Source organism: Odocoileus virginianus, chromosome 14, assembly GCF_023699985.2.
Source record: "Odocoileus virginianus isolate 20LAN1187 ecotype Illinois chromosome 14, Ovbor_1.2, whole genome shotgun sequence".
NCBI classification, from domain to species: Eukaryota; Metazoa; Chordata; class Mammalia; order Artiodactyla; family Cervidae; genus Odocoileus; species Odocoileus virginianus.
This window is the reverse complement of record NC_069687.1, coordinates 32,237,592-32,263,849: the sequence shown is the minus strand read 5'-3', so window position 1 is coordinate 32,263,849 and position 26,258 is coordinate 32,237,592. Positions and strand designations below refer to the sequence as shown.

Genomic DNA, 26,258 nt, shown 5'->3' with positions numbered 1-26,258 from the left:
ATACATCTGTTTTGTTAATAAATAACAGCTAATACAATTCTTGGGTTATTAAAGAAGTTGAAATGTGTAATTTCTGTCAAGGGTTCCAATGCTGTACAATTGTAACTTTCTGCAATGATGGGTATGTTTTATATCTGTGCTGTACAATATTGCTGCCACAAGCCACATGCAGCTACTAAACACCTGAAATGTAGCTAGTATAACTGAGGAATTAAAAGTAAATAAAGATTCAAATTAAATGAAAAATCACACATGGCTAGTATAGGACAGCGAAGATCTAGTTTAAACTTTCACTACAAGATGTGTGGATGACTACAACTGACAGCAATCAGAATAACATATCACACACATTTCCCCTACTCCTTCCAATTTAAAGTAAGAAATCAAATCAAGAGAACTTCAATTTACCCAGTTTCAGCTCTAAACAGCAAGTTCTCCTTGTCCTGCTCTGTAACTCAACCTTAAGCAGCTATTAATATTATATGCTACCTTGGTCTTTTTGGGAAGGGGTAGAAAACAGGCTCTTTACCCTTATTTTTGCTTTTTGCTCTCCAAGACATCAAGTATACATAAAAGTATTAATAATATAAATCATAATTTTATATTTGGGTTATGACACACTGCCAATACTGGTATGTACCCTTTTGCTTATAAATATAATGATGCACTATGAACCTAACTTAAGAGTATCTCCAATAACTTATATTTCCCAATGTGCTCCTTTTTTTATCCCATCTTCCTGTTTCACTTTCAAAGTACCGCTTATCAAGAACTTTTTCCATTTCTCCACTTAAAAAAAAAAAAAAACTAACTTAAATACTGTTTCTAGTTTTGCTGGATTTTCAATTTTCTAAAAGGTATTATGCTGGATGCAGTCTTCTGGGATTTGCCTTTTCCATTTAATATGTCACTAACTGTAATCCAGGTTGTTGCATAGAACTGTTACTTTACTCATTTTTGCTGCTATAAAATAGGCCGTTGTGTCTATACTGCAATTCATTCATCCATTCTCCTGAAGATAGGTTAATTATTACTTTAGTGGCATAATGAGCATTTTTGTTTGTCTCCTGGTACACATATGTAAGATTCTCTTGGGTATGTACCTTGGCATGAAATTACTTGGTCATGGGTAATAACAATGTTCAACTCTATGAAATAATGCTAGATTTAAAAACTTTTGTTGGAACATTTTCTCAGCAACAGTGTTTAAGAGATGCTCTTTAATCCACGTTTTCTCCATGATTTATCATCTGAATTCTCAATTTTTGCCAATCAAATGGGTGTAAAAATAGCCTTGATTTGCATTTCCCATATTATGAATGAGGTTGAATACCTTAAGTCACATGTGTTTTTTTATGAAATGCCCATTCATTACTTTCTCCTGCTTTACTACTGAGACTCTTGCCTTATACTGGTTTGCAGGAAAGGAGTTCTTTATATTTTTTAACAATGCTCCTTTGTCAGTTATCTGTGTATCAAATATCTGTCCCACTTTGTGTTTTTTCTGGATTCACAAATGTTCTTTATTTTAAGGCAGTGAAATTTATCAATCTTTTCAGGTTACTGTTTTTTTGTGACTCAAGAAATTCTTCCTTAAGAAAAGTCAAAAATATATTTATACATATACTATCTTCTGGGGCTTCCCAGGTGGCGCTAGAGGTAAAGAATCTGCCTGCCAATGTAGGAGACACAAGAGACGCGGGTCGATCCTGGGGTCAGGAAGATACTCTTGTGGAGGGTATGGCAATCTACTCCAGTATTCTTGCCTGGAGAATACCATGGACAAAGGAGCCTGGCAGGCTACAATCCAAAGGGTTGCACAGAGTTGGACATGAATGGATTTCTTTTAATCTATGTGTGTGTGTTTGTGTGTGCACACTCTGTCATGCCAGACTCTTCTCTGAGTTGAAGAATTAAAACAAATAAACAAAAAACCCTTATGGGTAGCCACTTGTTCCAGTCCCATTTATTGAAAAGTTCAAGCTATCTTAATTACTCAATCTTTAATAAGTCCTGGTACCTGTTAAGACACATTAGTGCTCCTGCATTTTCAGAAGTGACAATTATTTTCAACTCTTTACTTTTCCATATATGGTTTAACACCTTGACATACTTGATAAATATTTTCTATTCTTGATTTTGATGAGATCTCTTTTAACATCTTCCCATTTTGCATGATTTTTATTTTAGATTTTATAGTTTATTCTGTTAGATTTTACTTCTAGTTTACTAGACGTTATCATTCAAGTGTATTAAACTTTATCAACAATTTCTTTTGTATCCTCTGATATGATTACTTATTTTTTATTTAATGTTAAATCATACACACACATGCTGATATTAAACAAGCCCCACAATATGCATGCACAGATGTACATATATATGTATGCATATATAATATATATAGTATAAAATATACACATCTCTATCCAACTTTCTGATGGGTAAGTAAGCTGTAGACATCAATATACTGTCTCTCTTTTCCTTTTGAGATAAAATTTACATGAAATGATATGTATGAATCTACAGTTGCCCAGTTTTGTTAAGAACATTCCCCTTTATAACTAAACACTCTACCATGATAGAGGACAAACTTTCTCCATCTTTAACTTACATTAGAATCATCTGGAGACTGCTAAATTATAGAATGGTGGGCCCCAACTTCAGAGTTACTGATTAAATAAATCTGAACAAAAGTCTTAAAATTTTACTTCTAACAAGTCACAGATAATCTTGTTAACTTTTAAAACCACTGATACAGATTATTACCATCACCCTTGAAAATTCCCTCATGTTCCTTTCCATTCGCTCCATGGCTCCCTGCAACCACTCTTCTGATTTTTTTCCATATAGATTAGTATAGCCTCTCCTAGGGCTTCATATAAATAGAATCATAACATGTACTCTTCTGTATGAGACACTTGTCAGTCTGTGTAATGTTTTTATTATTTACCTATGTTGCTGTTAAGTATCAATAGTTTGTTCCTTTTGACATGCTGTACTATCTAGCTATATGGATACACCAGGTTTTCTTTAGCCATTCACTGGTTGACGGAGACAAAGACACTATTTGACTGTAAACTCAGGAACAAGAAATCAAGCTGCATCTTCAACCCTTTGCTTAGAAATCTCCTCAGCTAAACATCCAATTTCATCACTTGAAGTCTCCCCTTTACCAAACACTAGAAAAGGAATAAAATTTAGCCAAGTTCTTCGACACACTACAACGAGAACAGACTTTTCTCTGTTGTCCAATAGCATGTTCTTCATTTGCATCTGAGACCACATCACAACAGCCTTTAACCATCCATATTTTTACCAACATTTTGTACATGATTATATACATCCTGAGAAACCTGTATGCAGGTCAAGAAGCAACAGTTACAACCGGACACGGAACAATGGACTGGTTCCAAATTAGCAAAGGAGTAGTATGTCAAGGCTGTATATTGTCACCCTGCTTATTTAATCCACATGCAGAGTACATAATGTGAAATGCCAGGCTGGATGAAGCACAAGCTGGAATCAAGACTCCTGGGAGAAATATCAATAACCTCAGATATGCAGATGATACCACCTTTATGGCAGAAAGCAAAGAGCAATTAGAGTCTCTTGATGAAAGTGAAAGAGGAGAGTGAAAAAGCTGGCTTAAAACTCTCAAAAAACTAAGATTATGGCATCTGATCCCATCAATTCATGGCAAACAGGTGGGGAGACAATGGAAACAATGACAGATTTTATTTTCTTGGTTTCCTATGGTGTCTGCAGCCATGAAATTAAAAGATGCTTGTTCCTTGGAAGAGAAGCTATGACAACCCTAGACAGTGTATTAAAAACAGAGAAATCACTTTTCCGGTAATCAGCCTGCGGTGACCTCTAAAAATAGTGCGCTATTCAATCAACCCAGAAAACCCCACAAAATCATGCAAATCAAGAGGCTAAACTCTTCATGATCACTTTAAGAACACTCGTGAAAACTGCCCAAGGCCATAAAGGGTAGGGCATATCCGAAAAGCCTCCAAGTATCTGAAGGATGTCACTTTAAAGAAGCAATGTACGCCATTCCACTGTTACAATGGTGGAGTTGGTAGGTGTGCACAGGCCAAACACTGGGGCTGGACGCAGGATCAGTGGCCCAAAAAGAGTGCTGAATTTTTACTGCACATGCTCAAAAATGCAGAGTAATGCTGAACTTAAGGGCTTAGATGTAGAATCTCTGGTCACTGAGCACATCCAGGTGAACAAAGCCCCCAAGATGTGGCACAGGACTTATACAGAGCTCATGGTCGTATCAACCCCTACATGAGCTCTCCCTGCCACACTAAGATGATCCTTACTGAAAAAGAACAGATTGTTCCTAAACCAGAAGAAGAGGCTGCACAGAAGAAAGTGAAGAAACAAAAACTTAATGGCCCAGGAATAAAGGCTGCAAAAAATAAATGCAAATAAAAGTAAAGGAAAAAAAAATAAAAGGCAGAGACATCACTTTGCCACCAAAGGTCAGTCTAGTCAAGGCTATGGTTTTTCCAGTAGTCATGTATGGATGTGAGAGTTGGACCATAAAGAAGACTGAGCATCAAAGAATTGATGCTTTTGAACCATGGTGTTGGACAAGACTCTTGAGAGTCCCTTGGACTGCAAGGAGATCAAACCAGTCAATCCTAAAGGAAATCTTTGGCAGGACTGACACTGAAGCTCCAATACTTTGGCTACCTGATGCAAAGAGCCGACTCATTAGAAAGACCCTGAATTGTTAGCATAAGCTTAACCAGGTTAGGACTCCAACTGCAGCTCCTGTACCAGATGAGGTGCCACTGCTTGAACAAATTAACATCCTCTGGAACCTGGTGTACAGCTAATGATCTGGAAGATACCTCTTTTTCTCAGCCTTGTCAAAGGCCCACCAGAAGCAGTTTGCTTGTAACTGGCAAGGCCAGCAATGTATTGCACTGTCTCAGGGATATCTTAACTCCCCAGTCTTACATTATAATTTAGTTTGTATGACCCTGATTATCTTTCACTTTAACATGACATCACAATGGCCCATTACATTGATGACATTATGCCAACTGCACATAGTAAGCAAAAAGGAACAAGTACACTGGACTTATTCGGAGAATGTGCATGTGAAAGGGTGGGGAATATATCCTACAAAAATTTAGGGGTCTTCTACTTAGAAGAAATTCCTGGGGGCTTAGTGGTGTGGAACATGGTGTGATGTCCATTGTAAAGTAAAGAATATGATGTTGCATCTGGTCCTTTCTATAACCAAAAAAGAGCTCAATGCCTTAGTGAGTTTCTTTGAATTTTGGAGGCTTATTCCTCATTTGGGTATATTATTTTGGCCCATTTACTAAGTGACCTGAGAAGTTGCCAGTGCTGAATGGGGCACAGAACAGAAGGCGGCTCTGGAAAGGCAGGTCCAGGCTGCTGTGCAAGCTGCTTTGCCACTCGTGCCACAGACCAGCAGCACGTGAGGTGTCAGTGGCAGATATAGTTGCTGACTAGAGCCTCTGCCAAGCCTCTATAGGTAAACTGCAGTACAGGTCCTCAGGATTTTGTAACAAAGCCCTGCCACCCTCTGAGATAACCACTCTCTTTTTGAGAAACAGGTCTTGGCACGCTACTTGGCCTTAGTAGATACTGAATGCCTACTCATGGGCCACCAAAATCATCATGCATTCTGAGCTGTCCATCATAAACTGGGTGGCTGCCTCACCAAGCCACAAAGTTGGGTGTGCAAAACAGCATTCTATCATCAAAGGGAAGCAGTGTATAGATGATTAGGTCAGAGCAGGCTGAAGGGCACAAGTTAATTACATGAAAAAGTGGCCAAAATGCCTATGGTTCCCATTCTGCTACACTGCCTTCTCTCAGCCTGCACCTCTGGCCTCAGCTGACCACAGGGAATATCCCTGGTTTACAGATCGGTCTACACAACATGCAGGGATCATCCAAAAGTGGACAGTTGCAGCAATACAGCCCCTTTCTGGGATATCCCTCAAGAACAGTGGTGAAGAAAAATTCCCCCACTGGGCAGAACTTTAAGATGTGCATCTCGTTCATTTTGCTTGTAAAGACAAATGGTCAAAGTTGGTGACAAGGGAATCTGGAAAAGAGGCATCTCTGTATGGTAAAATATTTATATCCCACATGGATGTTCACCAAAGGGTGACCTCAGCAGATAAGGATTTTAAAAATCAAGTGGACAGGATGACTTGCTCTGCAGATACCTTCTCCAAGGTTAACAGCCTCTTTCCTCAGCCACTCCGGTCCTCACCCAATGGGCTCATGAACAAACTATGTGTGGTGGCAGAGATGGAGGTCACACTTAAGCTCAGCAACACAGACTTCTACTCACCAAGGCCACACTATCTAAGGTCCACTCTGCCAGCAGTAGAGAACAACAATGAATTTCTGATATGGAACTACTCCCTGGGATTATCAGCCAGCTACCTGGTGGCAGGTTGATTACAATTAGGCTGCCTCCATCATGGAAGGGGCAGCATTTTGTTCAAACTGAAATAGGCACTCTCGATATATTTTTGCCTTTCCTGTATGCAATACTTCTACCAAAACTACCACCTATGGACTTAGAGGATACTTTATCTACCATAATATTTGTTGTTTAGCTCTAGGTCACGTCTGACTCTTTGCAACCCCATAACTGCAGCACTCTAGGATTCTCTGTCCATCACCATCTCTCTGACTTTGCTCAAACTCATGTCCATTGAGTCAGTGATGCCATCGAACCATCTTATTCTCTGTCACCCCCTTCTCCTCTTGCCATAACTCCACACAAAACTGCTTTGGTTAAGAAAAGCACTTCAGCACAAAGTAAGTATAGCAGTGAGCCCACGCTCATATTCCATGTTTCCCACCATTCTGAAACAGCTGACTTGACAGAAGGTGGAAACAGCCTTTTATTATTTTTTTTTTCCATTTATTTTTATTAGTTGGAGGCTAATTACTTTACAACATTGCAGTGGTTTTTGTCATACATTGAAATGAATTAGTCATGGATTTACATGTATTCCCCATCCCGGTCCCCTCTCCCACCTCCCTCTCCACCCCCTCCCTCTGGGTCTTCCCAGTGCACCAGGCCTGAGCACTTGTCTCATGCATCCAACCTGGGCTGGTGATCGGAAACAGCCTTTTATAAACTCAGTTACAGCATCAGATAGGGGGCAATATCTTGGTGTGGCTGGGGCAAGATCCTCCAGCAGGCTCCTATGCTCTGAATCAGCATCCAATACATGGTGCTGTTTTGTCCATAGCCAGGATTCACAGTCCAGGAATCAAGAGGTGGAAATTTGAAAGCCATCACTCACTCAAATTTGCTAATCAATCATTTGCTAATATAAGTGATTAGCAAAATTTTTGCTTCCATTCCCCCATGACTTTATGCTCTGCTGGCCTAGAGAGGTTACAGAGACAGGAATTTTTGTACCAGAAGACGTTAACAAGAAACCCACTGAACTGAAAGACTGTCAGTCAACTACTATGCACTCTTTATGCCCCTGAATCAACAAGTAAAGAAAGGAGTTAGGCTTTCCAGGTGGTAAAGTACTGTCTGCCAATGCTAGAGAGCTAGGAGACACGGGTTTGATCCCTGGGTCGGGAAGATCCCCTGGAGGAGGGCATGGCAACACCCTTCAGTATTCTTGCTAGAGAATCCCCTGGACAGAGGAGCCTGGTGGGCTGCAATCCAAAAGGTCGCAGAGTTGGAAATAACTGAACATGCACGCACCAAGAAGAAACTAGCGTTAATATTCCACAATGGAGGTATGTAAGAGTATGTTTGGAATGCAAGAGATCCCATAGGCCATCTCTTAGTAATAAATACCAGCTATGACCACATTATCAGTTATAGATACAAGGACTTTGTCATGAGTATTTCCTGCTTATTTTGTCATGAATATGTGTATGTGTTATGCATATGGAAGTTGGGGAGAGGGACAGGGAGAGACTGAGGCAGAGAAAGTGAGAAAATGTCTTTCTTCCCTCCCACCTCCTATTTCCTTACCACGGAACATAAAGTATATTGATTTCATACCAATGTATTTAAATGTTATTATAAACTGACATGGTAATAATTAAATTACGGGATGTCAAGGAGAAGAGTAAACATTACTCAAGGACTTCTTCTGGGAAAGGGGTTAGTGCATTTTTGGTTGTATGCAGGATAGCTGTATCATGTTAGATAGAATCATGACTTTGTTATTGTCTTCTTTGGAGATTTAGCATGGTATAAGGAGATGTATCGATATATGGGTGCCAAGTTAACAAAGGGTAGAGCTGTGATGGTTAATTTCGAGTGTTAACTTGGTTGGGACACCCAGTTATCTGGTTAAACATTATTACTGGATGTGTTGGTGAGTGAGGGTGGTTCTAAACGAGATTAGCACTTGAACTGGTGGACTCAGCAAAGCAGACTGCCCTCTCCAGTGTGGGTGGGCCTGAACAGAACAAAAGGCAGAGGCAGGAAGAATCCAACCCTTCTCTGAGTACCTGAGCACAGGTCTTCTTTCACGTTTGCACTGGGATTTATACTATCCGCTTCTGTGGTTCAGGCCTTAGGACACAGAACAAACCACACACTAGGGGCTTTTCTGGGTCTCCAGTTTGCCGATAGATTGTGGGATTTAAGAGGCTCTATAATCACACGATGGACTTAGTAGTAAATGACAACAACTATCACACAAGCCAGTTCTTACAATAAATCTTTTCTCTCTTTTTCAGTATTTGGTTGGTTCTGTTTCTGTGAAGAATTATGGTAATATTCGAGAAGATCTGACTGATATATATCCTTTCTGAGTAAATCCCTGGCCCCCCTGAAATTACTCTTCTGAATTTTTTCAATACAGATTAGTTTTGCCTCTACTTAAACTTCATATAAATGGTATCAGAATATATACTCTCCTGTGTAAGGATTCATTCATTCTGCAGACTGCTTTAATAAATGTCTATATTGCTGTATGTATTAGCAGTCTGTGCTTCTATGATGTGGAGCACAATCAAATTGTGTGAACATTGATATAGTCATTTTTCTATTCATTTACTGATTGATGGCAATAAGAGTATTTGATTGTAAACTTCAAGAGGCAGATCTTATTTTGGATTACAAAGGTCAGGAAAAGATGAAATGTAGGCTATTAAAGTTTTTACATTGCCTACATTTTTTTGTAAACTAAAAAAAAAAAAAGAAAAAAAAAAGGCTGTAATCTTAGAACATAAGCAATGAAAATGAGTGGCATTGTAATTGTAAAATTAATTTTGTGTACGCACCATAGGCTATGATAGTGATTTACACTGACTAAACCACTTTTTAGGAAAAAAAAAAAGTAAAAACTTTCATGACTGAACTTTTCACATACTACTGAAAAAATTCAAAAGAAACCACAAATTCATTAAAAGTTAAAAGAGACATGAATTTCCATACATTTAAAAAATGTCTGTATGTCTGTGTGTATACATTCTAACAACATTATGTAGTCAACAGAGTTTGATGCCTATGTAAATATGAAGTTATTTCATGTAGTACTTAAAGTTTCCCAAAGCTATCACATTCCATGAATTGGGAATCACTATCAATATGAAGTCTAAATCAACACAAAAATAATAATGAGAAGTATCTAAAACTGGACAGAACGGAATGTGTGTACATGAGCTCATGTGGAAATAGTAAGAGTGCTGATTATTTTTGATTCAAGGATTTAAAATAATTCCAGTAGTCCTTTCTTTGTATCCTCAGCTTTTCTTCAAATTTATATAGTGTTGTTATAACCACTAAGAATGATTATACCTCCATCATGTATTTATCAGAGAAAGAAATGGCAACCCACTCCAGTATTCTTGCCTGGAGAATCCCAGGGACGGGGGAGCCTGGTGGGCTGCCATCTATGGGGTCGTAGAGAGTTGGATACAACTGAAGCGACTTAGCAGCAGCAGCAAATATTTATAGAAATATTTTAATAAAATGTTCTTTACTTCATGAAACTAAACTCTGCTAGTTTAATGACTATATCCACACTGTCACTTTGGTAAATTAAATTGTTGGCAGAAACTAAAGCAGGAAAGCAGGGAGGAATAGAAAGAGCAATGAGATAAAAGAGGACTAGAGAGTAAAGATATAAAGAGTATAAAATTACTGCTAAGAAGTTACAAATCTAGTGTTCACTTATTTACTTTCAACTTGCCAATAACACATGGGAATATTACCTTAGATTCTTTTTATTAATACTAACGACATTTTTGAGAGCTATACTAGTATCATATGAAACATGGGTGTAGACCTTTCTAGAAATTATTGTGTCCCCTTTGGAATGGTTGACATAAATATAACTAAGATGGTCATAAGGCTCTATAATACAGTTAATTACTTGATTTATGGGGGAAAGGGTATCAAATATATCATGTTAAATTATAAAATGGAAGATGATTGATAAAGAGAGTCTAAGATGTTACAGACTGGATAACGTAAGCAAACACCACGAGGGTGCTTAAAAAAGGCATCTTAAAATTTTTTTAAAGAGAACATATTACTAAACACTACCAGAGGGTTAAACTTAAAAAGACTGACAATATCAAGTATTGATGAGAATGTGGATCAACTGGAACATTGCTGGTGGAAATGCAAAATGGTTCAGCCATTTTGGAAAAACAGCCTGGCAGTTTCTCACTCACATGACCCAGTAATCACGATCATGGGAATTTACCCAAGAGAAATGAAAACACCCAATCTTACAAGGACATGCACACAAGTAGCATTATTCATGACAGCCCAAACTGGGAACAACTTGTAAGTCTATAAGTTTGTGAATTAACAGAAAAATTACGATACATCCATACTATTGCTACTGCTCAGCAATAAAAAGGAATAGAACAATATACCAGCAACATTCTGCTAGAAGTCAAACACAAAAGACTACATGCTGTATGATTCTCTTGACATGAAATTCTACAAAGGGGACAACTATAGTGACAAAAAGTGAATGAGTGGTTACCCAGGGTTGGGGGAGATCAACTACTACAAAGAGGCACAAGAAAAGTTTTTAAGAGAAATAATTACTAAAATTAGTCAAGCTACACACCTAAAATTGGTTAACATTTCTGCATGTAAATTATGTTCCAATAAAATAATTTGGCTGATTGTTAAAAATATTGCTAAATATAGTTTAAAAGTATCATTAAAAATTAAAAGGTAAACAAATAGAACAGACAGTAAACTGTTGACATATCAAACAGAAAAAACTATTTCATGATAGACTTTTAATGGTATGTGTTCAGTGAGCTATAGATAAAAGAAATGCAAAAAAGTCTTAAACTGTATCTAGTAATCTTAATATAACAGGGCAAAGCTAATAGGAAATTATCTTTGATAAGATTTTTAGCCTAAAAGAAATAATAAAAGGAGAATTTCATAATCTTAAATTTGAATTAAAAATATTAATTCTTGATTTATTTTTTCTTTCTAAATAAATATATATATATTTCTAGCTCTATCCTCTGAAAAGGTCCAAAGCTATGATAACCCATTAGCAATGAATATCCACAGCACCCAGATTATTCCCACAAAAGGGAATCAGGGCTCTTAGGAAAAAATGGCTGAGCTCAGATTTGGGACAGAAAATGTACAAGCCGAGCCTGGGGAATCTTGTAGAGACAGAAAGTAATCAGGCTACAAGAGAGTAATGAGGTTATACCAAAAAGGTACAAAATCGACTTGAAGGGACTACCACTGACCAAAGATGGGACAATTTGAGCTTCAAAAAGAATTATGATTGCAATAAATTAAAATAAAAAGAATACAAAAATCTTTTAGTTCACACTGATATTTTAAAAAATGAACAAACTCGTTATTCACCTTTGAAAGTTGATAGGAAAACTCATTATCTTGAAAACTGGTAAGTAATGGAAAAGAATAGAGCACTTTCCCTGCCTTTCTGGTACAAACTATACTTCACAGTAACTAAATTATCAGGACAAAATTCCTCTTTAAAGAAGAATTCCTGCCAATTAATAAGGGATAAATAAAATAATTTGAAAAAAATCAGCATTTTGCAATTTGTAGTGAAAATAATGAACCTAGGTAATGATCATTCGAAACCTATCATGAAAGACTTTATGAAAGATTAAGCACACAGTAAAAATCACTGAAAATGGGACAACCAAACATTATGTGCCTTTTGATGTGAGGCAACAATATTTAGCATCACTTGTGAAGTGTTCTTGTCTGTATTCTACAAACTGAACTTCAATATCAGTAAGCCTCTAGATCTAACTTAAGAGCTTACAGAAAAAAAATGGTGAACAGAGGAACACTAAAATGACACCAGAAAGAAGAGATCTATGAAATCTAGAATATGGGACACTCTACAGGAAAACATGTAAGTGGCATGAGATAAGGAACAGTGAAAGTTGACTTTTGTAGACTAAGACTTAAGAGTCATGTCAACCAAAGCAACTGCAATTCAACTATAAAAAACACATTTTTGAGACAATCAGGGAAATGTGAACACTGAATAACTATTACATGTTAGGAAATAATTTTATTAATAGTTATTTTGATACAGATGACAAAGATACTTTTTTTTTAAAGTCATCTCTGTTAGAGATAGATATTAAAGTATTTATGGGTGAAATGATATAAAGTATGGGATTTTCTATAAAAGTGTTACAGCCAAAGAAAATTAAATAAAAAAAATAGATGGGTGTGGGAAAGAGAGAAATAGGATATTAGGAAAATGCTAACAACTTTTGAAGCTGGGTAATGAGTACTTCTATTTGAAAATCCTTAAATAAAAAATTTCATAAGGAGCTAAATATTTCCATGTACAAAATTTTTAAAGAACACTAATTGTGGTTTAATTGTATACTACTATAGGACATTCTATATATTTTTAAACATGTCAAATAATGTAAACATATATTTAATGCAATCTATATACCTATTTATAGATCTCATGTCTATCATCTAGATTAAAGGGATTAAAAATTATCTAGAAGGATGAGAAGAGAGAATATTAATATTAGTTATTCAGAAAACTTACTTGTAGTAAGCAATTGAACAACTGATTAAATAGGGGTATTAAACAAAACATTCACCCTAATACGTTGAAATAAATTTTCCCTACCACAAAGTAAACAAACTTTTTTTATAAAAAAGTTAAAAAAAAAAAAAAACTGAAAAATTTCTTTCAAATCATGAAGTCTACAAACACTCACATTTTGAAGAAGCTGCTCAAACCAGTCATATCCAGTATCTCTGCATGCTGCAACCTAAGGGGAAAAATATGGTGCAACTATCAAAATTAGACATTTACATTAAAACATACTTTTGCTGTGGGAGAAGGTGAGGGTGGGATGTTTCGAAAGAACAGCATGTATATTATCTATAGTGAAACAGATCACCAGCCCAGGTGGGATGCATGAGACAAGTGCTCGGGCCTGGTGCACTGGGAAGACCCAGAGGAATCGGGTGGAGAGGGAGGTGGGAGGGGGGATCAGGATGGGGAATACATGTAACTCTATGGCTGATTTATGTCAATGTATGACAAAATCCACTGAAATGTTGTGAAGTAATTAGCTTCCAACTAATAAAAATAAATGAAAAGAAAAAACAAAACAAAACATACTTTTGCTATGCTATAGTCTCAAGAATAAAAACGTTCAAAGTTCTAAATTTAAAAAATTATTTTCATACTTACGGACATAAGGAGAGGGGAGGAGAGGGTGAGATGTATGCAAAGAGTAACATGGACACTTACATTACCATATGTAAAATATATAGATAGCCAATGGGAATTTGCTGTGTGACTCAGGAAACTCAAACAGGGGCTCTGTTTCAATGTAGAGGGGTGGGATGTGGTGGGAGATGGGAGGGAGGTTCAAAAGGGAGGGGATATATGTATACCTATGGCAGATTCATGTTGAGGTTTGACAGAAAACAGAAAAATTCTGTAAAGCAATTATCCTTCAATAAAAAATAAATTAAAAAGCAAAATAAGAAAAATTAAAAAAAAAAGAAGTGATTGTGGATTAGATTAGAACTAAAAAAAAATTATTTTCAAATAAACTATTTTTTTCAGTGAGCCAATAATCTACCATGTTAAAGAACTTTATTCCAAAAGTATATTAGAAGCCATTCAAGATATTCACTTAATGTATTAAAATTTAAAATGGTATTACATTCTGAATAGTATATTGAATCACACACTATCAGGAAATCTGTAAGGTCTAAAACAATAAAAATGCAAATATTTGCTTCTTATTTTCCTTCTAGGTAGAAGATTTAAAGACATCAGTAAAACAGAGATGATCATGTAATCCATAATATAAAAATTCTTAAGTTCAAAACATGAAAAGCATTCTGGGTCAAAAAAATTATAGTTTACTTGTATAATTAAACATAATGAAACTAATTTTAACTCATGTATTCTGGAAAAAGTAGAAATTACAGTCTTATTTCAGGTTGCTATTCAGGGGTTATTGTATCTTTTTATCTACTTCTCATTTCCCTTTCACTTTTCAATCACTGGAAGAGTCTGGAGAATTTTAATATCAGTGCTTAAGACAATGAATGCCAAAAAAAGTGGGGGTAGGTAGAAATACCACTCTCATCTTATTTGCATCCCTTGAGTATCTCCAGAAATATATAAGGGAAGTATTAGAGGGTAACCAAATATCTTGCCATTGTCTCTCCCTTTATAAGACAAGGCAGGCCTCAATGAGGTTTGCACCTACAGGAACCACCCTTGTTCCAGTCCTTTCTTACCACATCAGTGATATTTAAAATCTTCCTTGTCATTGCTTCTTTGTCATTGTGTGGAGTTGGAGTAAACCAGAGTTTTTGGAATGTTTCATTTACTAATTTCTAGAAGAAAGAAAAATTTCAAACTAATTAAGTACAATAAATGTGGCAAAATTCTTAATCCCAAATTCTCATTAAAGCCCAAAGCTAAAGTATATATATATAAAACCCTGAAATTTCTAGTATGACATCTTCAGTTTCAAAAAGATCACCAATTAATTTATAAAAATTATCATTTTTTTTCAGTTTGGCAAAGATTTTAAATGGGTTAATAATTTGCCAATGCAGGAGATGTAAGAAAGACACAGGTTCGATCCCTGGGTCAGGAAGATCCTCTGAAGGAGAGCATGGCAACCCACTCCAGTGTTCTTACCTGGAGAATCCCATGGACAGAGGAGCCTGGAGGGCTACAGTCCATAGGGTCACAAAGAGTCAGACATGACTGAAGCGCCTTAACACAATACTATGTCTAGTACAGAACTTCTGGATATAATGCACTCAAATGCTTTTGATCAAACTAAAAAATACTTTTTCTGCTTTGGTAGAAGTTGTTAAAAAAACAAAATAAAATCAAAACCCAAAAAAGAAATATAGGGACAATCACATATACATAAGATTCACTAATGAACTCTAACCTTCAACAAAGTATTTACTAATTTAGAAAGCCAAGGACATACCATTTGAAAATCAATTTAATTTGAAATAACTTTCCTATATACAATGTAATCTCTACGATATTAAATATTACAATTCTCAAATTGGTTTGATTAGATCAGATTTTATTAACTAATGCAGGACCCAGAAATAAAAATACCTAAACATGTCTTTTTCTTCAATTTATAGTCTATAATATTGATTTACTTGTATAGTTTATATATATATATGTAATTAACAAAACTTATATATATAAAGCAAACATTTAAATTACTTGGGCTTTCCTGGTGGCTCAGCGGTAAAGAATCCGCCTGCACTGCAGGAGACACAGGAGACTTGGATTCGATCCCCAGGTTGGGAAGATTCCCCCGGAGGAGGTCATGGCAACCCACTCCAGTATTCTTGCCTGGAGAATCCCATGGACTACAGAGGAGCCTGGTGGGCTACAGTCCATACGGTTGCAAAGAGCTGGACACAACTGAAGTGACTGAGCATGCACACACATGTAAAACGTTAATGAAAAATAAATTTTTAAAGTAGTCAACGGTTTTATCTTACCTTAATGCCCTCTTCATCATTTACCCTGCGAATCATTTTTACACACATTTCTGTAATTTTTGGAAATGTTGGTTGTTCAATACAGATGTCTCTTAGAATCTTTATCACCCTTTTTCTGACACTGATACCAGTATCCTAGGAACAGAAAGATATTCTAAATGTCACAAAAACTGAGGTGCCAAGGTATATGAAATTTGATAAAATAAAATTAGAAAATACCAACAAACAGTATACATACATTTATTAACATTATAAACATGGTCCATATGTTTTCATTTTAAACATATTTATATTAATCTTATTATAAATATGAGTTATTTTATTATGCTGTCTTTGCTTTTAAAATGTAATATCCAATATATGGAAAATATTAAGTAGCACTGAACACAGGAGGAGCGTATAAGCTTGCCAAAATTAAATGGAGTAACAAACATGAAACTTTGAGGACAGTGTTTGGCACTCAAACAGCATATGAAGTATATTTAACAAAAATGTTTAAAAAATCTGTCAAACCAGTACCACTATTTGATAATTTATAGCAAATATAAGGAAAAAAGAAACAGATTAAAGGAAACGAAACCATGAAAAAATAACAAGACTGGCTTGCCTTTTTAAATCTCTCAATGTCATGGTGGCTATGTGCAAGAAAGAGTTAGAGATTACTCTAACTGGAATAGAGAGGAAATATTGTGGCAGATACATGGGTGTTAACTGTACTATTTTTAACTTAACAGATTTTCGTAACTAAATCATCTTTAAATAAAAAGTATTGAACACCCATTGTGCAAAATTATCTCCATTATGTAGTTTAGCAATCATGAAAATATTTTAGGACATATTGGTAACGTAGATGCTGTCAAGAGTTCATTATACCTGAAAATCCTGTTGTTTGTCCTTCACTCAAGAGTTAAGACAATAAAAGTGAAAAAATTCTTCTACTTCGTCCTTAAAATTCTTTGTTTCCACCAAGATTTTATGCTAGTTGGAGATGAAATTATCTGTAACTCTCAGTCCCACAGTATTTTATACTAGGCTAAAGGTGATAAATTCTTGTCAGTTTAGGAATACCGAAATCCTGTACCTAATGAATCTCTGTTGCGTTATAGAAGAAGTCAATATCCCTGCAGTGGGTGGTATGGAATTTCAACAGATATTTTGTAATGCCAATGTTTCCTTTCATTTCCAAGGAAATACTTCAGGGCCACAGAATTCAATGCCATAGAAGAAAAGAATATCTTAGAATAGCATTTCTTATGTTTGCTCTTAAAACTCAAATTACTTTATTTAGCTTGCAGGTATCTGAGTCTGTCATAATTCAGCTTTAAGGAAATATGCAAATACACATAATAACCAAAAATATTGTCAGACACCAAAGTTCTATATATAGCTCTTACTGAAATAATTCTTCCAGTTTATATACATATATATTTATAATTACTCTAGAACCCTGTCCAAAATACTTAACTATGTCATGTAGCTCCTATCATTTACTCTTCATATACCAGCATAATCAAAAGCTAACAGTAACTGGTAAAAGGAATCCAATTTTTACCAAAGATGTGCTTTACAATACTAAGCAGGCCTCCTCTTGAAATATGTTCTTCTTTAGAAAGTTGCTACAGTTTATATATTAGGTAAGATAAACATAGAATTAATATCTACTTTTCTACCTTAACATTTAAAAAAGTGATATTGGAAAGGCAAAATTATATTCATAAATTATAATAAAAGTGACAAAACAAGCATACCAATATTCTTTCGATCAGCATATCATAATACTGCTCAGCAAGCTGAGGTCGACAAAGGACAAATCGACCTAGTAATTCCACTGCTGCTTCTCTGACACTAGTGGAGTTATCCATTAATCGTCCATGAACTCCTCGCTGCATATCCAGCTAAATAAAAATAAAGAAAATATAACTTATACTAAGTAGAGCTAATATTTTAATTTGAATATAAAAGTCACATAAAAAGAATAATTTGTATTCCTCTTTACCCTTGCTAGAATACTGGGGTCTACAGCAACAACCTCAGATAAACACTTCATGGCTTTTGTTCGAACGGCAATTGCATTTTCACCAAGAACTCGAAGGATCTGCCAAGCAAATATTAACATTTTCATCAATTTTAGAACATATAGCTTTTTAACAAAACAAAGAAAGAAAACATGCAAAAAAATTAAGAAATATAGAATTTACTTTCCTTCAATTTTTATATACGTAAGTAAAAAGATCTGTTATCATACTGATCCAAAGTTTTAACGTAGAACATTAAGGTACGGCACTCTATACTTTATGGCCTTTCCTTTCTTCTGTCATTCTCAATTAAACCTGTTTTTTATTGCTATGCTTCATTTGCAAGAAACTGTAGCCCCATGAAAACTTTCTATGTGTAACTTTAATCAAGGATATTTAGTATCATTTAAATAATAATTTTGGTAACTGAATAATTTATTTTTATAACATCAATCACTCTAACTATACCATCACTCTACCTGTACCATACAGATACATATCCACTTATCTGTAAAACAAGAATCAACAGGTAAAAGGCATGCAGAACAAACATATTTTAACAAATATGGAAAAAAGAAACAAATGTTATTTTCATGATTTTTTAAAAATATCTGTTCTCAACAATGAACAGACATCACACACAAGTTTTCCAGAATTAGAAAAATCAGTATCATTGTATAAAGAATTCTGGTCCAGTTTACCTGTGTCAAATAAATATCAAAGCTCTGGGCAAACGGCCTCATAGAGGCCAAGTATCGAACAATCAAACAAGCATCATCATAGTCCACAGTATCAGAGTTCATTCTGCAACGAAAGGTCATTAAATTGTAATTAATTTTTTTGTAAAGTAAGTAAATAGATATCAAAGAGACAACTGAACATTGGATCTTTTCTTTTTGGATCTTACTTTAATGTGCTGAACTGAGAAGGTGTGGTTTTGATAATGCTTCTAAGAAACTTCTTCCGGTTTTCAGCTCGATGCATAATTTGACCAGTTGTCTCAACTTCCTTAGCATGATGTGATCCTTCAGATGATTCTTCATCTTTTTGTGATTTCATTGCCTTTTCTGTTTCCAGTGTTGTGTCACGGAACCACTGGGCTATATAGAATTTACGAGAAAACTGGAAAGAAATTTTAAGACTTCAGTTTGATGAAATTAGTAACAAAATTTCCAACCTACTGACAAAGTGTTCACAATCAGAAACACAATTATCAAGGTTTACTTTAAAAAGAAAAGTTTAGAACACATGAGTAAAACGCTGAAGGTAGAAAACTATAGTTACTTTCAAAGTTTTACCTTATTTCTTCAAGAAATATACAGCCACTTATTATTGAACTATATTAACACTAAGGTGCATGTATAATCTGTCCCTGGGTTTTTTTCCCCTCCACTTTATTGAGAAATAATTGACATACATCATTGTAGTCTGTTCCTTTCCAGAAAGACTGAAAATCTGTAGTAATTGGCTGAATAATTTCAGCTATCTCCAACCTCTTTATTTTTAATTTTTAATTCTCCAACTTCTGTAGATGCATATCCCATCAATTAAAAAAAAATTAAAAGTGCCCAATATAGTGTATAAATTTTACATACAAGCTTATTTTACTAATATTTTGGGTACATAATATACTAAAAAAAAACAGAATTAAGGATTATATTTAAAATATAAAATTCTAATCATTTTATAAAAATTCACTTTTTATATGCTAATAGATTATCTCATATACTACCTGGGTCAAGGATCTTTGTCTGAAAGATAAAACATGGAAAGATTTCAGATTACCCAAGTCACATAATATTAGGAAACAACAATATCTGTATCTGAATTCGACTACCACATATTTCTATTTCAAAAATTAATATTCCAATACTACTATCCTCTTCATGACATTCTCAATTTTCTTTCAGACCAAATTTGAAATAAACATGTGAACATTACAAAATAAGGAGTAGAATCCTACCACCAGTGAAGGATCAGTCTCCGTGTTTTCATCCAAGTAATCAAGCAATGCTTTTTGCAATTGCTGTATTTCATCTTCCCCTCCTGAAACCTACAAAATAAATCAGGTCATAACACAAAGATATTACTAATATATTTTAATAAATCATCCACTTACAAACAGAAATCTGAAGGAAAAATCTTATAAATGACAAAAAATGTATAGGTATAGTTAACTAAAAGGAAGAAACAGAAGAATACTGTTTTTTGAAAGACATTATATACTGATAGTTCAGGTTACTTTTATGAATTACATGTTAACTTTTTATAAAGAAGCTCATAGGTAGCTGACATAATAATTATTAGAAAAATGTGTCTGTAAATCTCCAGAGGTAGGAACCTCGTAACACTGGTTTTCTATTTGGTAAGAGATAACTCCAAACTTCTAATCTAGTAAATGGAAACTGCTACCTGTATTATGTGTTATGGGTATCTTTGAGATATTATTTAAAAAGAACATTCTGAAAGGGAAATATTTTTATTTGTAATTAATACAAAATACTTTATGTCATGTAGATCAAATATACAGTAGGTATATTCGAGCTATTCATTTGATCTGGAAGCAGAAAGAGACTGAGTCTTTAGGTCCTGTCAAGAACAATGTCATTTAGCTGCTAAGTCGTGTCCAACTCTTTTGAGACCCTATGAATGTAGCCTGTCGGGTTCCTTTGTCCGTGGGATTTTCCAGGCAAGAATACTGGAGTGAGTTGCCATTTCTTTCTCCAGGGGATCTTCTAGACCTAGAGATCAAACCTGTGGCTCCTGCATTGGGTAGGCAGACTTTTTACCACTGAGCTACCAGGGAGGCCCTTTCAAGAACAATACAGAGAAGGAAATTAACTCTGAGTTGATATTCATGTCTATAGCTTATACTCTGGCTTTACCTGTGTGAAATGCCAAATATATGGTTTAGACTACATCTAAGCAGAAAACAAAGATGAGAATAACCTATGTTCTGAGAGTACAGTGAAATGGATATATTCAGAATGGTTTTTATTTAGTTGCATCTGGGGTATTGATTTTTCTTTTTTAAATTTTCTATTTTATACTGGCGTATAGCTGATTAACAATGTTGTGACAGGGTCGGGGAGACAGTAAAAGGACTCAGCCTACAGATAAATGTATCCATTTCTGCCCAAACTACCCTTCCATACAGGCTGCCACATAACACTGAGCAGAGGTTTCTGTAGTACACAGTGGGACTTTGTTTGTTATCCATTTTAAATATAGTTGTGTATACCTGATTCAGTAGTTCTAGGGAGAGTCCTGAGAATCTGCATTTCTAACAAATTCCCAGGTGATATAAAAGTCGGTGCTGCTTGTCCAGGGAATCATATTTTGAAATTCTAGGGTAATGGTGACATCCTGACTGCTCAAAATGGTTCAAAAGAAAATAAAAACGAATATACAGACACATATGTATGTATATTCTAAAAGAGAATGATAAAGCAAATAATGGAATCTGAATGAAAGATTTGTGGGAGCTTTTTGTGCTATTCTTAAAACTCTTCTGTAAGTTAGAGGCATTTGTCATGGCCAGCATGGATATGGTTATGGACATTAAAAAAAATAAAATAAGAGTATAAAGAAAATGAAAAAAGCTTTATATGGTAGGATTACAGATCATTTGGGATACTTGGTGGCTGAGACGGTAAAGAATACGCCTGCAATGTGGGAGACCTGGGTTTGATCCCTGGCTTAGGAAGATCCCCTGGAGGGGGGCATAGTATTCGTGCCCAGTATTCGTGCCCACTCCAGTATTTGTGCCTGGAGAATCCCCATGGACAGAGCAGCCAGGTGGGCTACAGTCCATGGGGTCACAAAGAGTTGGATACGACTGAGTGACTAAGCACACACAGATCATTTACCTATCAATTTTCTTAAGTTATCTTAGTATTACTATCACCTCCCCCACAGTTTAAAATAAAAGTATTGTTAAACCAAATAGAAACTAGTATCACACATTCATAACAGAAGTTCACATACACAAAAAAAAACTTAACTAAGGATTATATAAATCATTTGAAAGTTCTTGTTATACAGAATTCACCCTAAGGTATATATTTTTTCTGTGGCGCTTTCAGATGATTTTATTCTGAATCTACAAGAATGAAATGCAACACTAACATAAGAATACCTTAAAAAATTCTTAACTATTTATTGCTTATCCCCAAAATGTAAATTCTTTATCTCAATACCTGCTTTAAAATACGTTCTATAGACCCTTGATCCATTTTGCTTGTAACAGCATCTTTCCTCAGTCTTGCAGCAACAGTTCCAAGGTAATCAAGAGATGCCACTCTTAAAGCCATCTCTGTGGACTTGTTACTGAACTGATGAACCTGCATATGAAAAATAATTTTAATAAACTTAAAATGTTTTTATATAAATTCCATATCTATGCTGTTTTACTTGAAATTTAAACATTTTTTCCCCCTGTCATATTATCTCACAAAGTAATTACCCTTTAAAAATTTTTTGTTTTATTTTTTTGGCCGCACCCTGCAGCTTGGAGGATCTCAGTTCCCTGACCATTGACTAAACCTGGGTCATGGCAGTAAAAACCCAGAATACTAACCACTAGGCCACCACGGAACTCCCACTAATTGCCTCTTGAATTTCCAGAATTTTAACATTTTCATTAAAAAGAAAAAAAAATTATAACTAAGAACACAGTCACTTTCTTTAAATGCAGGCTCTACTGTATAAAATGGGATTATAAACGACCAAGAATTTCTTAGGCTGGAATTTCAAAGTCTATAAAAAATATCTTGGTTTCAGAATAGTATTAATACATTTTCCAACTGACAGAAAGTAAGGCCCCCAAAGCTCTGTAACAACTACACAAGTCCAAAGGTAGTTTAAAAAAAAAAATCACAACAGCATTTCCTTGTATTTATTTCCCTAATACGGTATCACATGAGGACTAAAATGTGTCATGTTTTTAGAAGTACTCTTAAAGATGACAGAGTTCATATTAATCAGTTTCATGCTTTGAAATGAATTAACTACAATAACTTATGACTCTGTTGAGATGCTTTTAACTAATTATACTTTCAAACAAATAAAAGAAGTTTTTTAAAGCACTGTTATCTTATGTAATGAAATGAAAGCACCAAAAGTCACAACATTTCAAAATTTTATACAAGGTACCAACAGTATTATGTACAGTAATGCACATGCAAAAATAGAGATGCAATGGTCGTATTTCCTTACACATTTTTAAAGAATTCATCATCTGTGAATCAGAGTACATCCTCATTATGTTGTCTTCTAGTAATCTAATAATCTTTAAATGCTATACTCTTACCAACAGTCTCCCTAACAAACTAAGGAGTAGTTCAGCAGCTGGCCATTCAGGCTTATTGACTGTTGAAAGAAGGTCTTGAACAAAATTTTCAAATAGTGGTCTGTAATCTTCTTCACCTTGCTTACTACCACATCTGTTCAAAGATAAATAATGAAAAGGTTGTGAGTTCAGGTGACATGTTCACCAATATGACTGAAATTCTGTAACGAAGTTTCTCGACTTGTATATCTAAACAAAGTGTAACAGAGCACATTAGATAAAATATGGTTTAAAACGAAACTATTTCTCAAACTTCATTTTCCCCCCTACTACAGGAAATTCATTTACTGGCTAATTTTAACATTACTTTCTGGCAAGAATAATACATTTTAAATAATGACCACTGTTTTTCTATGAGATTACTATAAATTCTTATGAAAACTAAGTAAACCTTTATCCCTAAACTTTCCTATTCAATCAGAATGTCTGAAAATTCAATGAAAAATTAAAGAAATTCACCCTTGTACTTCAGCTTCGAGAGTACACAGCTTCAACACACAAGAAAGTTCATAAAATCTAAAACTTTAGATTTTATAATATGCCAACTGCCTCATTTTAAAGATAAGGATATCAGGAATCAGAGATATATAGTCAGGGTTTAGATTATGGAAGGATGTTCGATTATCTTTTACATAAAAGAAATGAACTACTCTCCACGGGGAAAATAAAAATCAGATTATGTTAATTTTACTCACTTTTTAAGGAAGATGGAAAGGAAGTTTTGGGCTGTTCGCATGGCTGTTTCATAAGAATTGGTAATGACAACATCTTGGTCAACCTAGATTGAGAAAAATGAATGGATATAGATGTAAGAAATAACCAACAAACAAATTATTTCAGTTGCTACTACCATGTTATTAGTGACTATAAGGGCAATACAATTAAATACTAAAACTTTATGAACATCCCTGGTGGTACAGTGGATAAGAATCTGCCTGTCAATGTAGGGGACACAGGGTCAATCCCTGATCCGGGAAGATCCCACATGCCGTGGAGCCTGTGTACCACAAGTACTGAGCTGGCACTACAGAGGCCGGGAGTCACAATGACTGAGCCCATGAACCTCAGTTACTGAAGCCAGCACACCCTTGAGCTTGTGCTCTGCAAGGGAAGACACCGCAACGAGAAACCTATGCACTGTGACTAGAGAGTAGCGCACACTCTCACAACTAGAGAGAGCCTGCTCATAGCAATGAAGACCCAGCACGACCGAAAATAAAATAAATAAATAACTTTAAAAAATACTAACACTTTAACTATACTATTATATGTAAGAGAAGATACAATTAGCATTGTTGTTGTTCAGCCCCTCAGTAATGTCTGACTCTTGTGATCCCATGTGAGGCAGCACGCCAGTGTTCCATTTCATTAACTATCTCCCGGAGTTTGTTCAAACTTAGGTCCACTGAGTCGGTGATGCCGTCCAATCATCTCATCCTCTGTCATCCCCTTCTCCTCCTGCCTTCAATCTTTCCCAGCATCGGGGTCTTTTCCAATCAGTCGGCTCTCTGCATCAAGTGGCCAAAGTACTGGAGCTTCAGCTTCAGCACCTGTTCTTCCAATAAATATTCAGGGTTGATTTCCTTCACGATTAACTGGTTTGATCTCCCTGCAGTCCAAGGGACTCTCAAGAGTCTTCTCCAGCGTCACAGTCTGAAAATATCAATTCTTTGGAGCTCAGACTTCTTTATGATCCAACTCTCACATCCATACACGACTACTGGAAAAACCATAGCTTTGACTAGATGGACCTTTTGTCAGTAAAGTAATGTCTCTGCTTTTAAATAGGCTGTCTAGGTTCATCATAGCTTTTCTTCCAAAGATCAAGTGTCTTTTAATTTCATGGCTGCAGTCACCATCCACAGTGATTCTGGAGCCCAAGAAAATAAATTCTGTCATTGTTTCCATTGCTTCCCCACCTATTTGCCATGAAATGACAGGACCAGATGCCATGACCTTTATTTTTTGAACGGTGAATTTTAAGCCAGTTTTTTCACTCTCCTCTTTCACCTTCATCAAGAGACTCGTCAGTTCCTCTTTGCTTTCTGCCATTAGGATGGTGTCATCTGAGGTTATTGATATTTCTCCCAGTAATCTTGATACCAGCTTGTGCTTCATCCAATATGCTTTATTCTTAACATATGTTAAGAATGAGAAACATGTGTAACAAATGAAATACAAATAGTTGTTTATCATGATCTAGGTCAGAACAATTTTGATGGAAAATACAAAAAGAATTTCAAAAAAATTTGCAGGTTCAAAGTTTATGAAATGCTGGAATATAATACTAAATAAAATTCAACTCCATCATTAGAAATTTAAAGATCAGTATATAGGTAATTCAAAGTTGCAGAAACCTGATACATGAATAAACATTAAAAAAATTCACTAGTAACCGGAAAAATGCAAAATAAAACATGGTATTATTTTACACTAACCAGACTAGGCAAAAATCAAAAAGTATGAATGTAAACTAGAATATCACTTTAGAGCAAACTGACCAGTTTCATTAAGTTAAAGTGCATGTAAATTATGATTTAATATTCTACTTCTAAGTATATCTAGAGAAACTTATGCTTCAAGCTGTGTGTCACATATGCTGTATTTAACCCAAGTCAAAAAGAATCTAGCATCAGCTACATGTATTAAAAACAATGGCGAGTGAAAAAATTTGCTGTAAATGTCATTATATCATTTATGTAAATTAAAACTATCAAATATGCAGATAAACAAATCAAAGAAGATATACATTCACAATGGTAAGGAAAGGCTGTGAAAAGAGAACGAGATTAGGAGAAGCGGAGAACAGGGACCTCAAACTTTTTGATATTTTGTTTTATACTTTGCACCTTTCTGATTATAATAAAGA

The 26,258-nt window shown here is 35.2% G+C and overlaps 1 protein-coding gene across 3 annotated transcripts in view; it reads right to left on the bottom strand.

Annotated features, from left to right (window-relative positions):
• Positions 1-26,258, bottom strand: part of NIPBL (NIPBL cohesin loading factor) — a 195,787-nt gene that overhangs the window by 23,631 nt on the left and 145,898 nt on the right. For all 3 annotated transcript variants that reach the window (XM_020901635.2, XM_020901637.2, XM_070476591.1), the window contains 11 exons: positions 24,085-24,167; positions 23,351-23,483; positions 22,239-22,382; positions 20,003-20,092; positions 18,947-19,161; positions 18,741-18,843; positions 18,021-18,119; positions 17,773-17,919; positions 16,025-16,159; positions 14,777-14,875; positions 13,228-13,281 (listed from right to left, as the gene is read on the bottom strand). In XM_020901635.2, the coding sequence (XP_020757294.1) occupies positions 13,228-13,281; positions 14,777-14,875; positions 16,025-16,159; positions 17,773-17,919; positions 18,021-18,119; positions 18,741-18,843; positions 18,947-19,161; positions 20,003-20,092; positions 22,239-22,382; positions 23,351-23,483; positions 24,085-24,167 (1,302 nt within the window). The remainder of the gene's footprint in view (positions 1-13,227; positions 13,282-14,776; positions 14,876-16,024; positions 16,160-17,772; positions 17,920-18,020; positions 18,120-18,740; positions 18,844-18,946; positions 19,162-20,002; positions 20,093-22,238; positions 22,383-23,350; positions 23,484-24,084; positions 24,168-26,258) is intronic.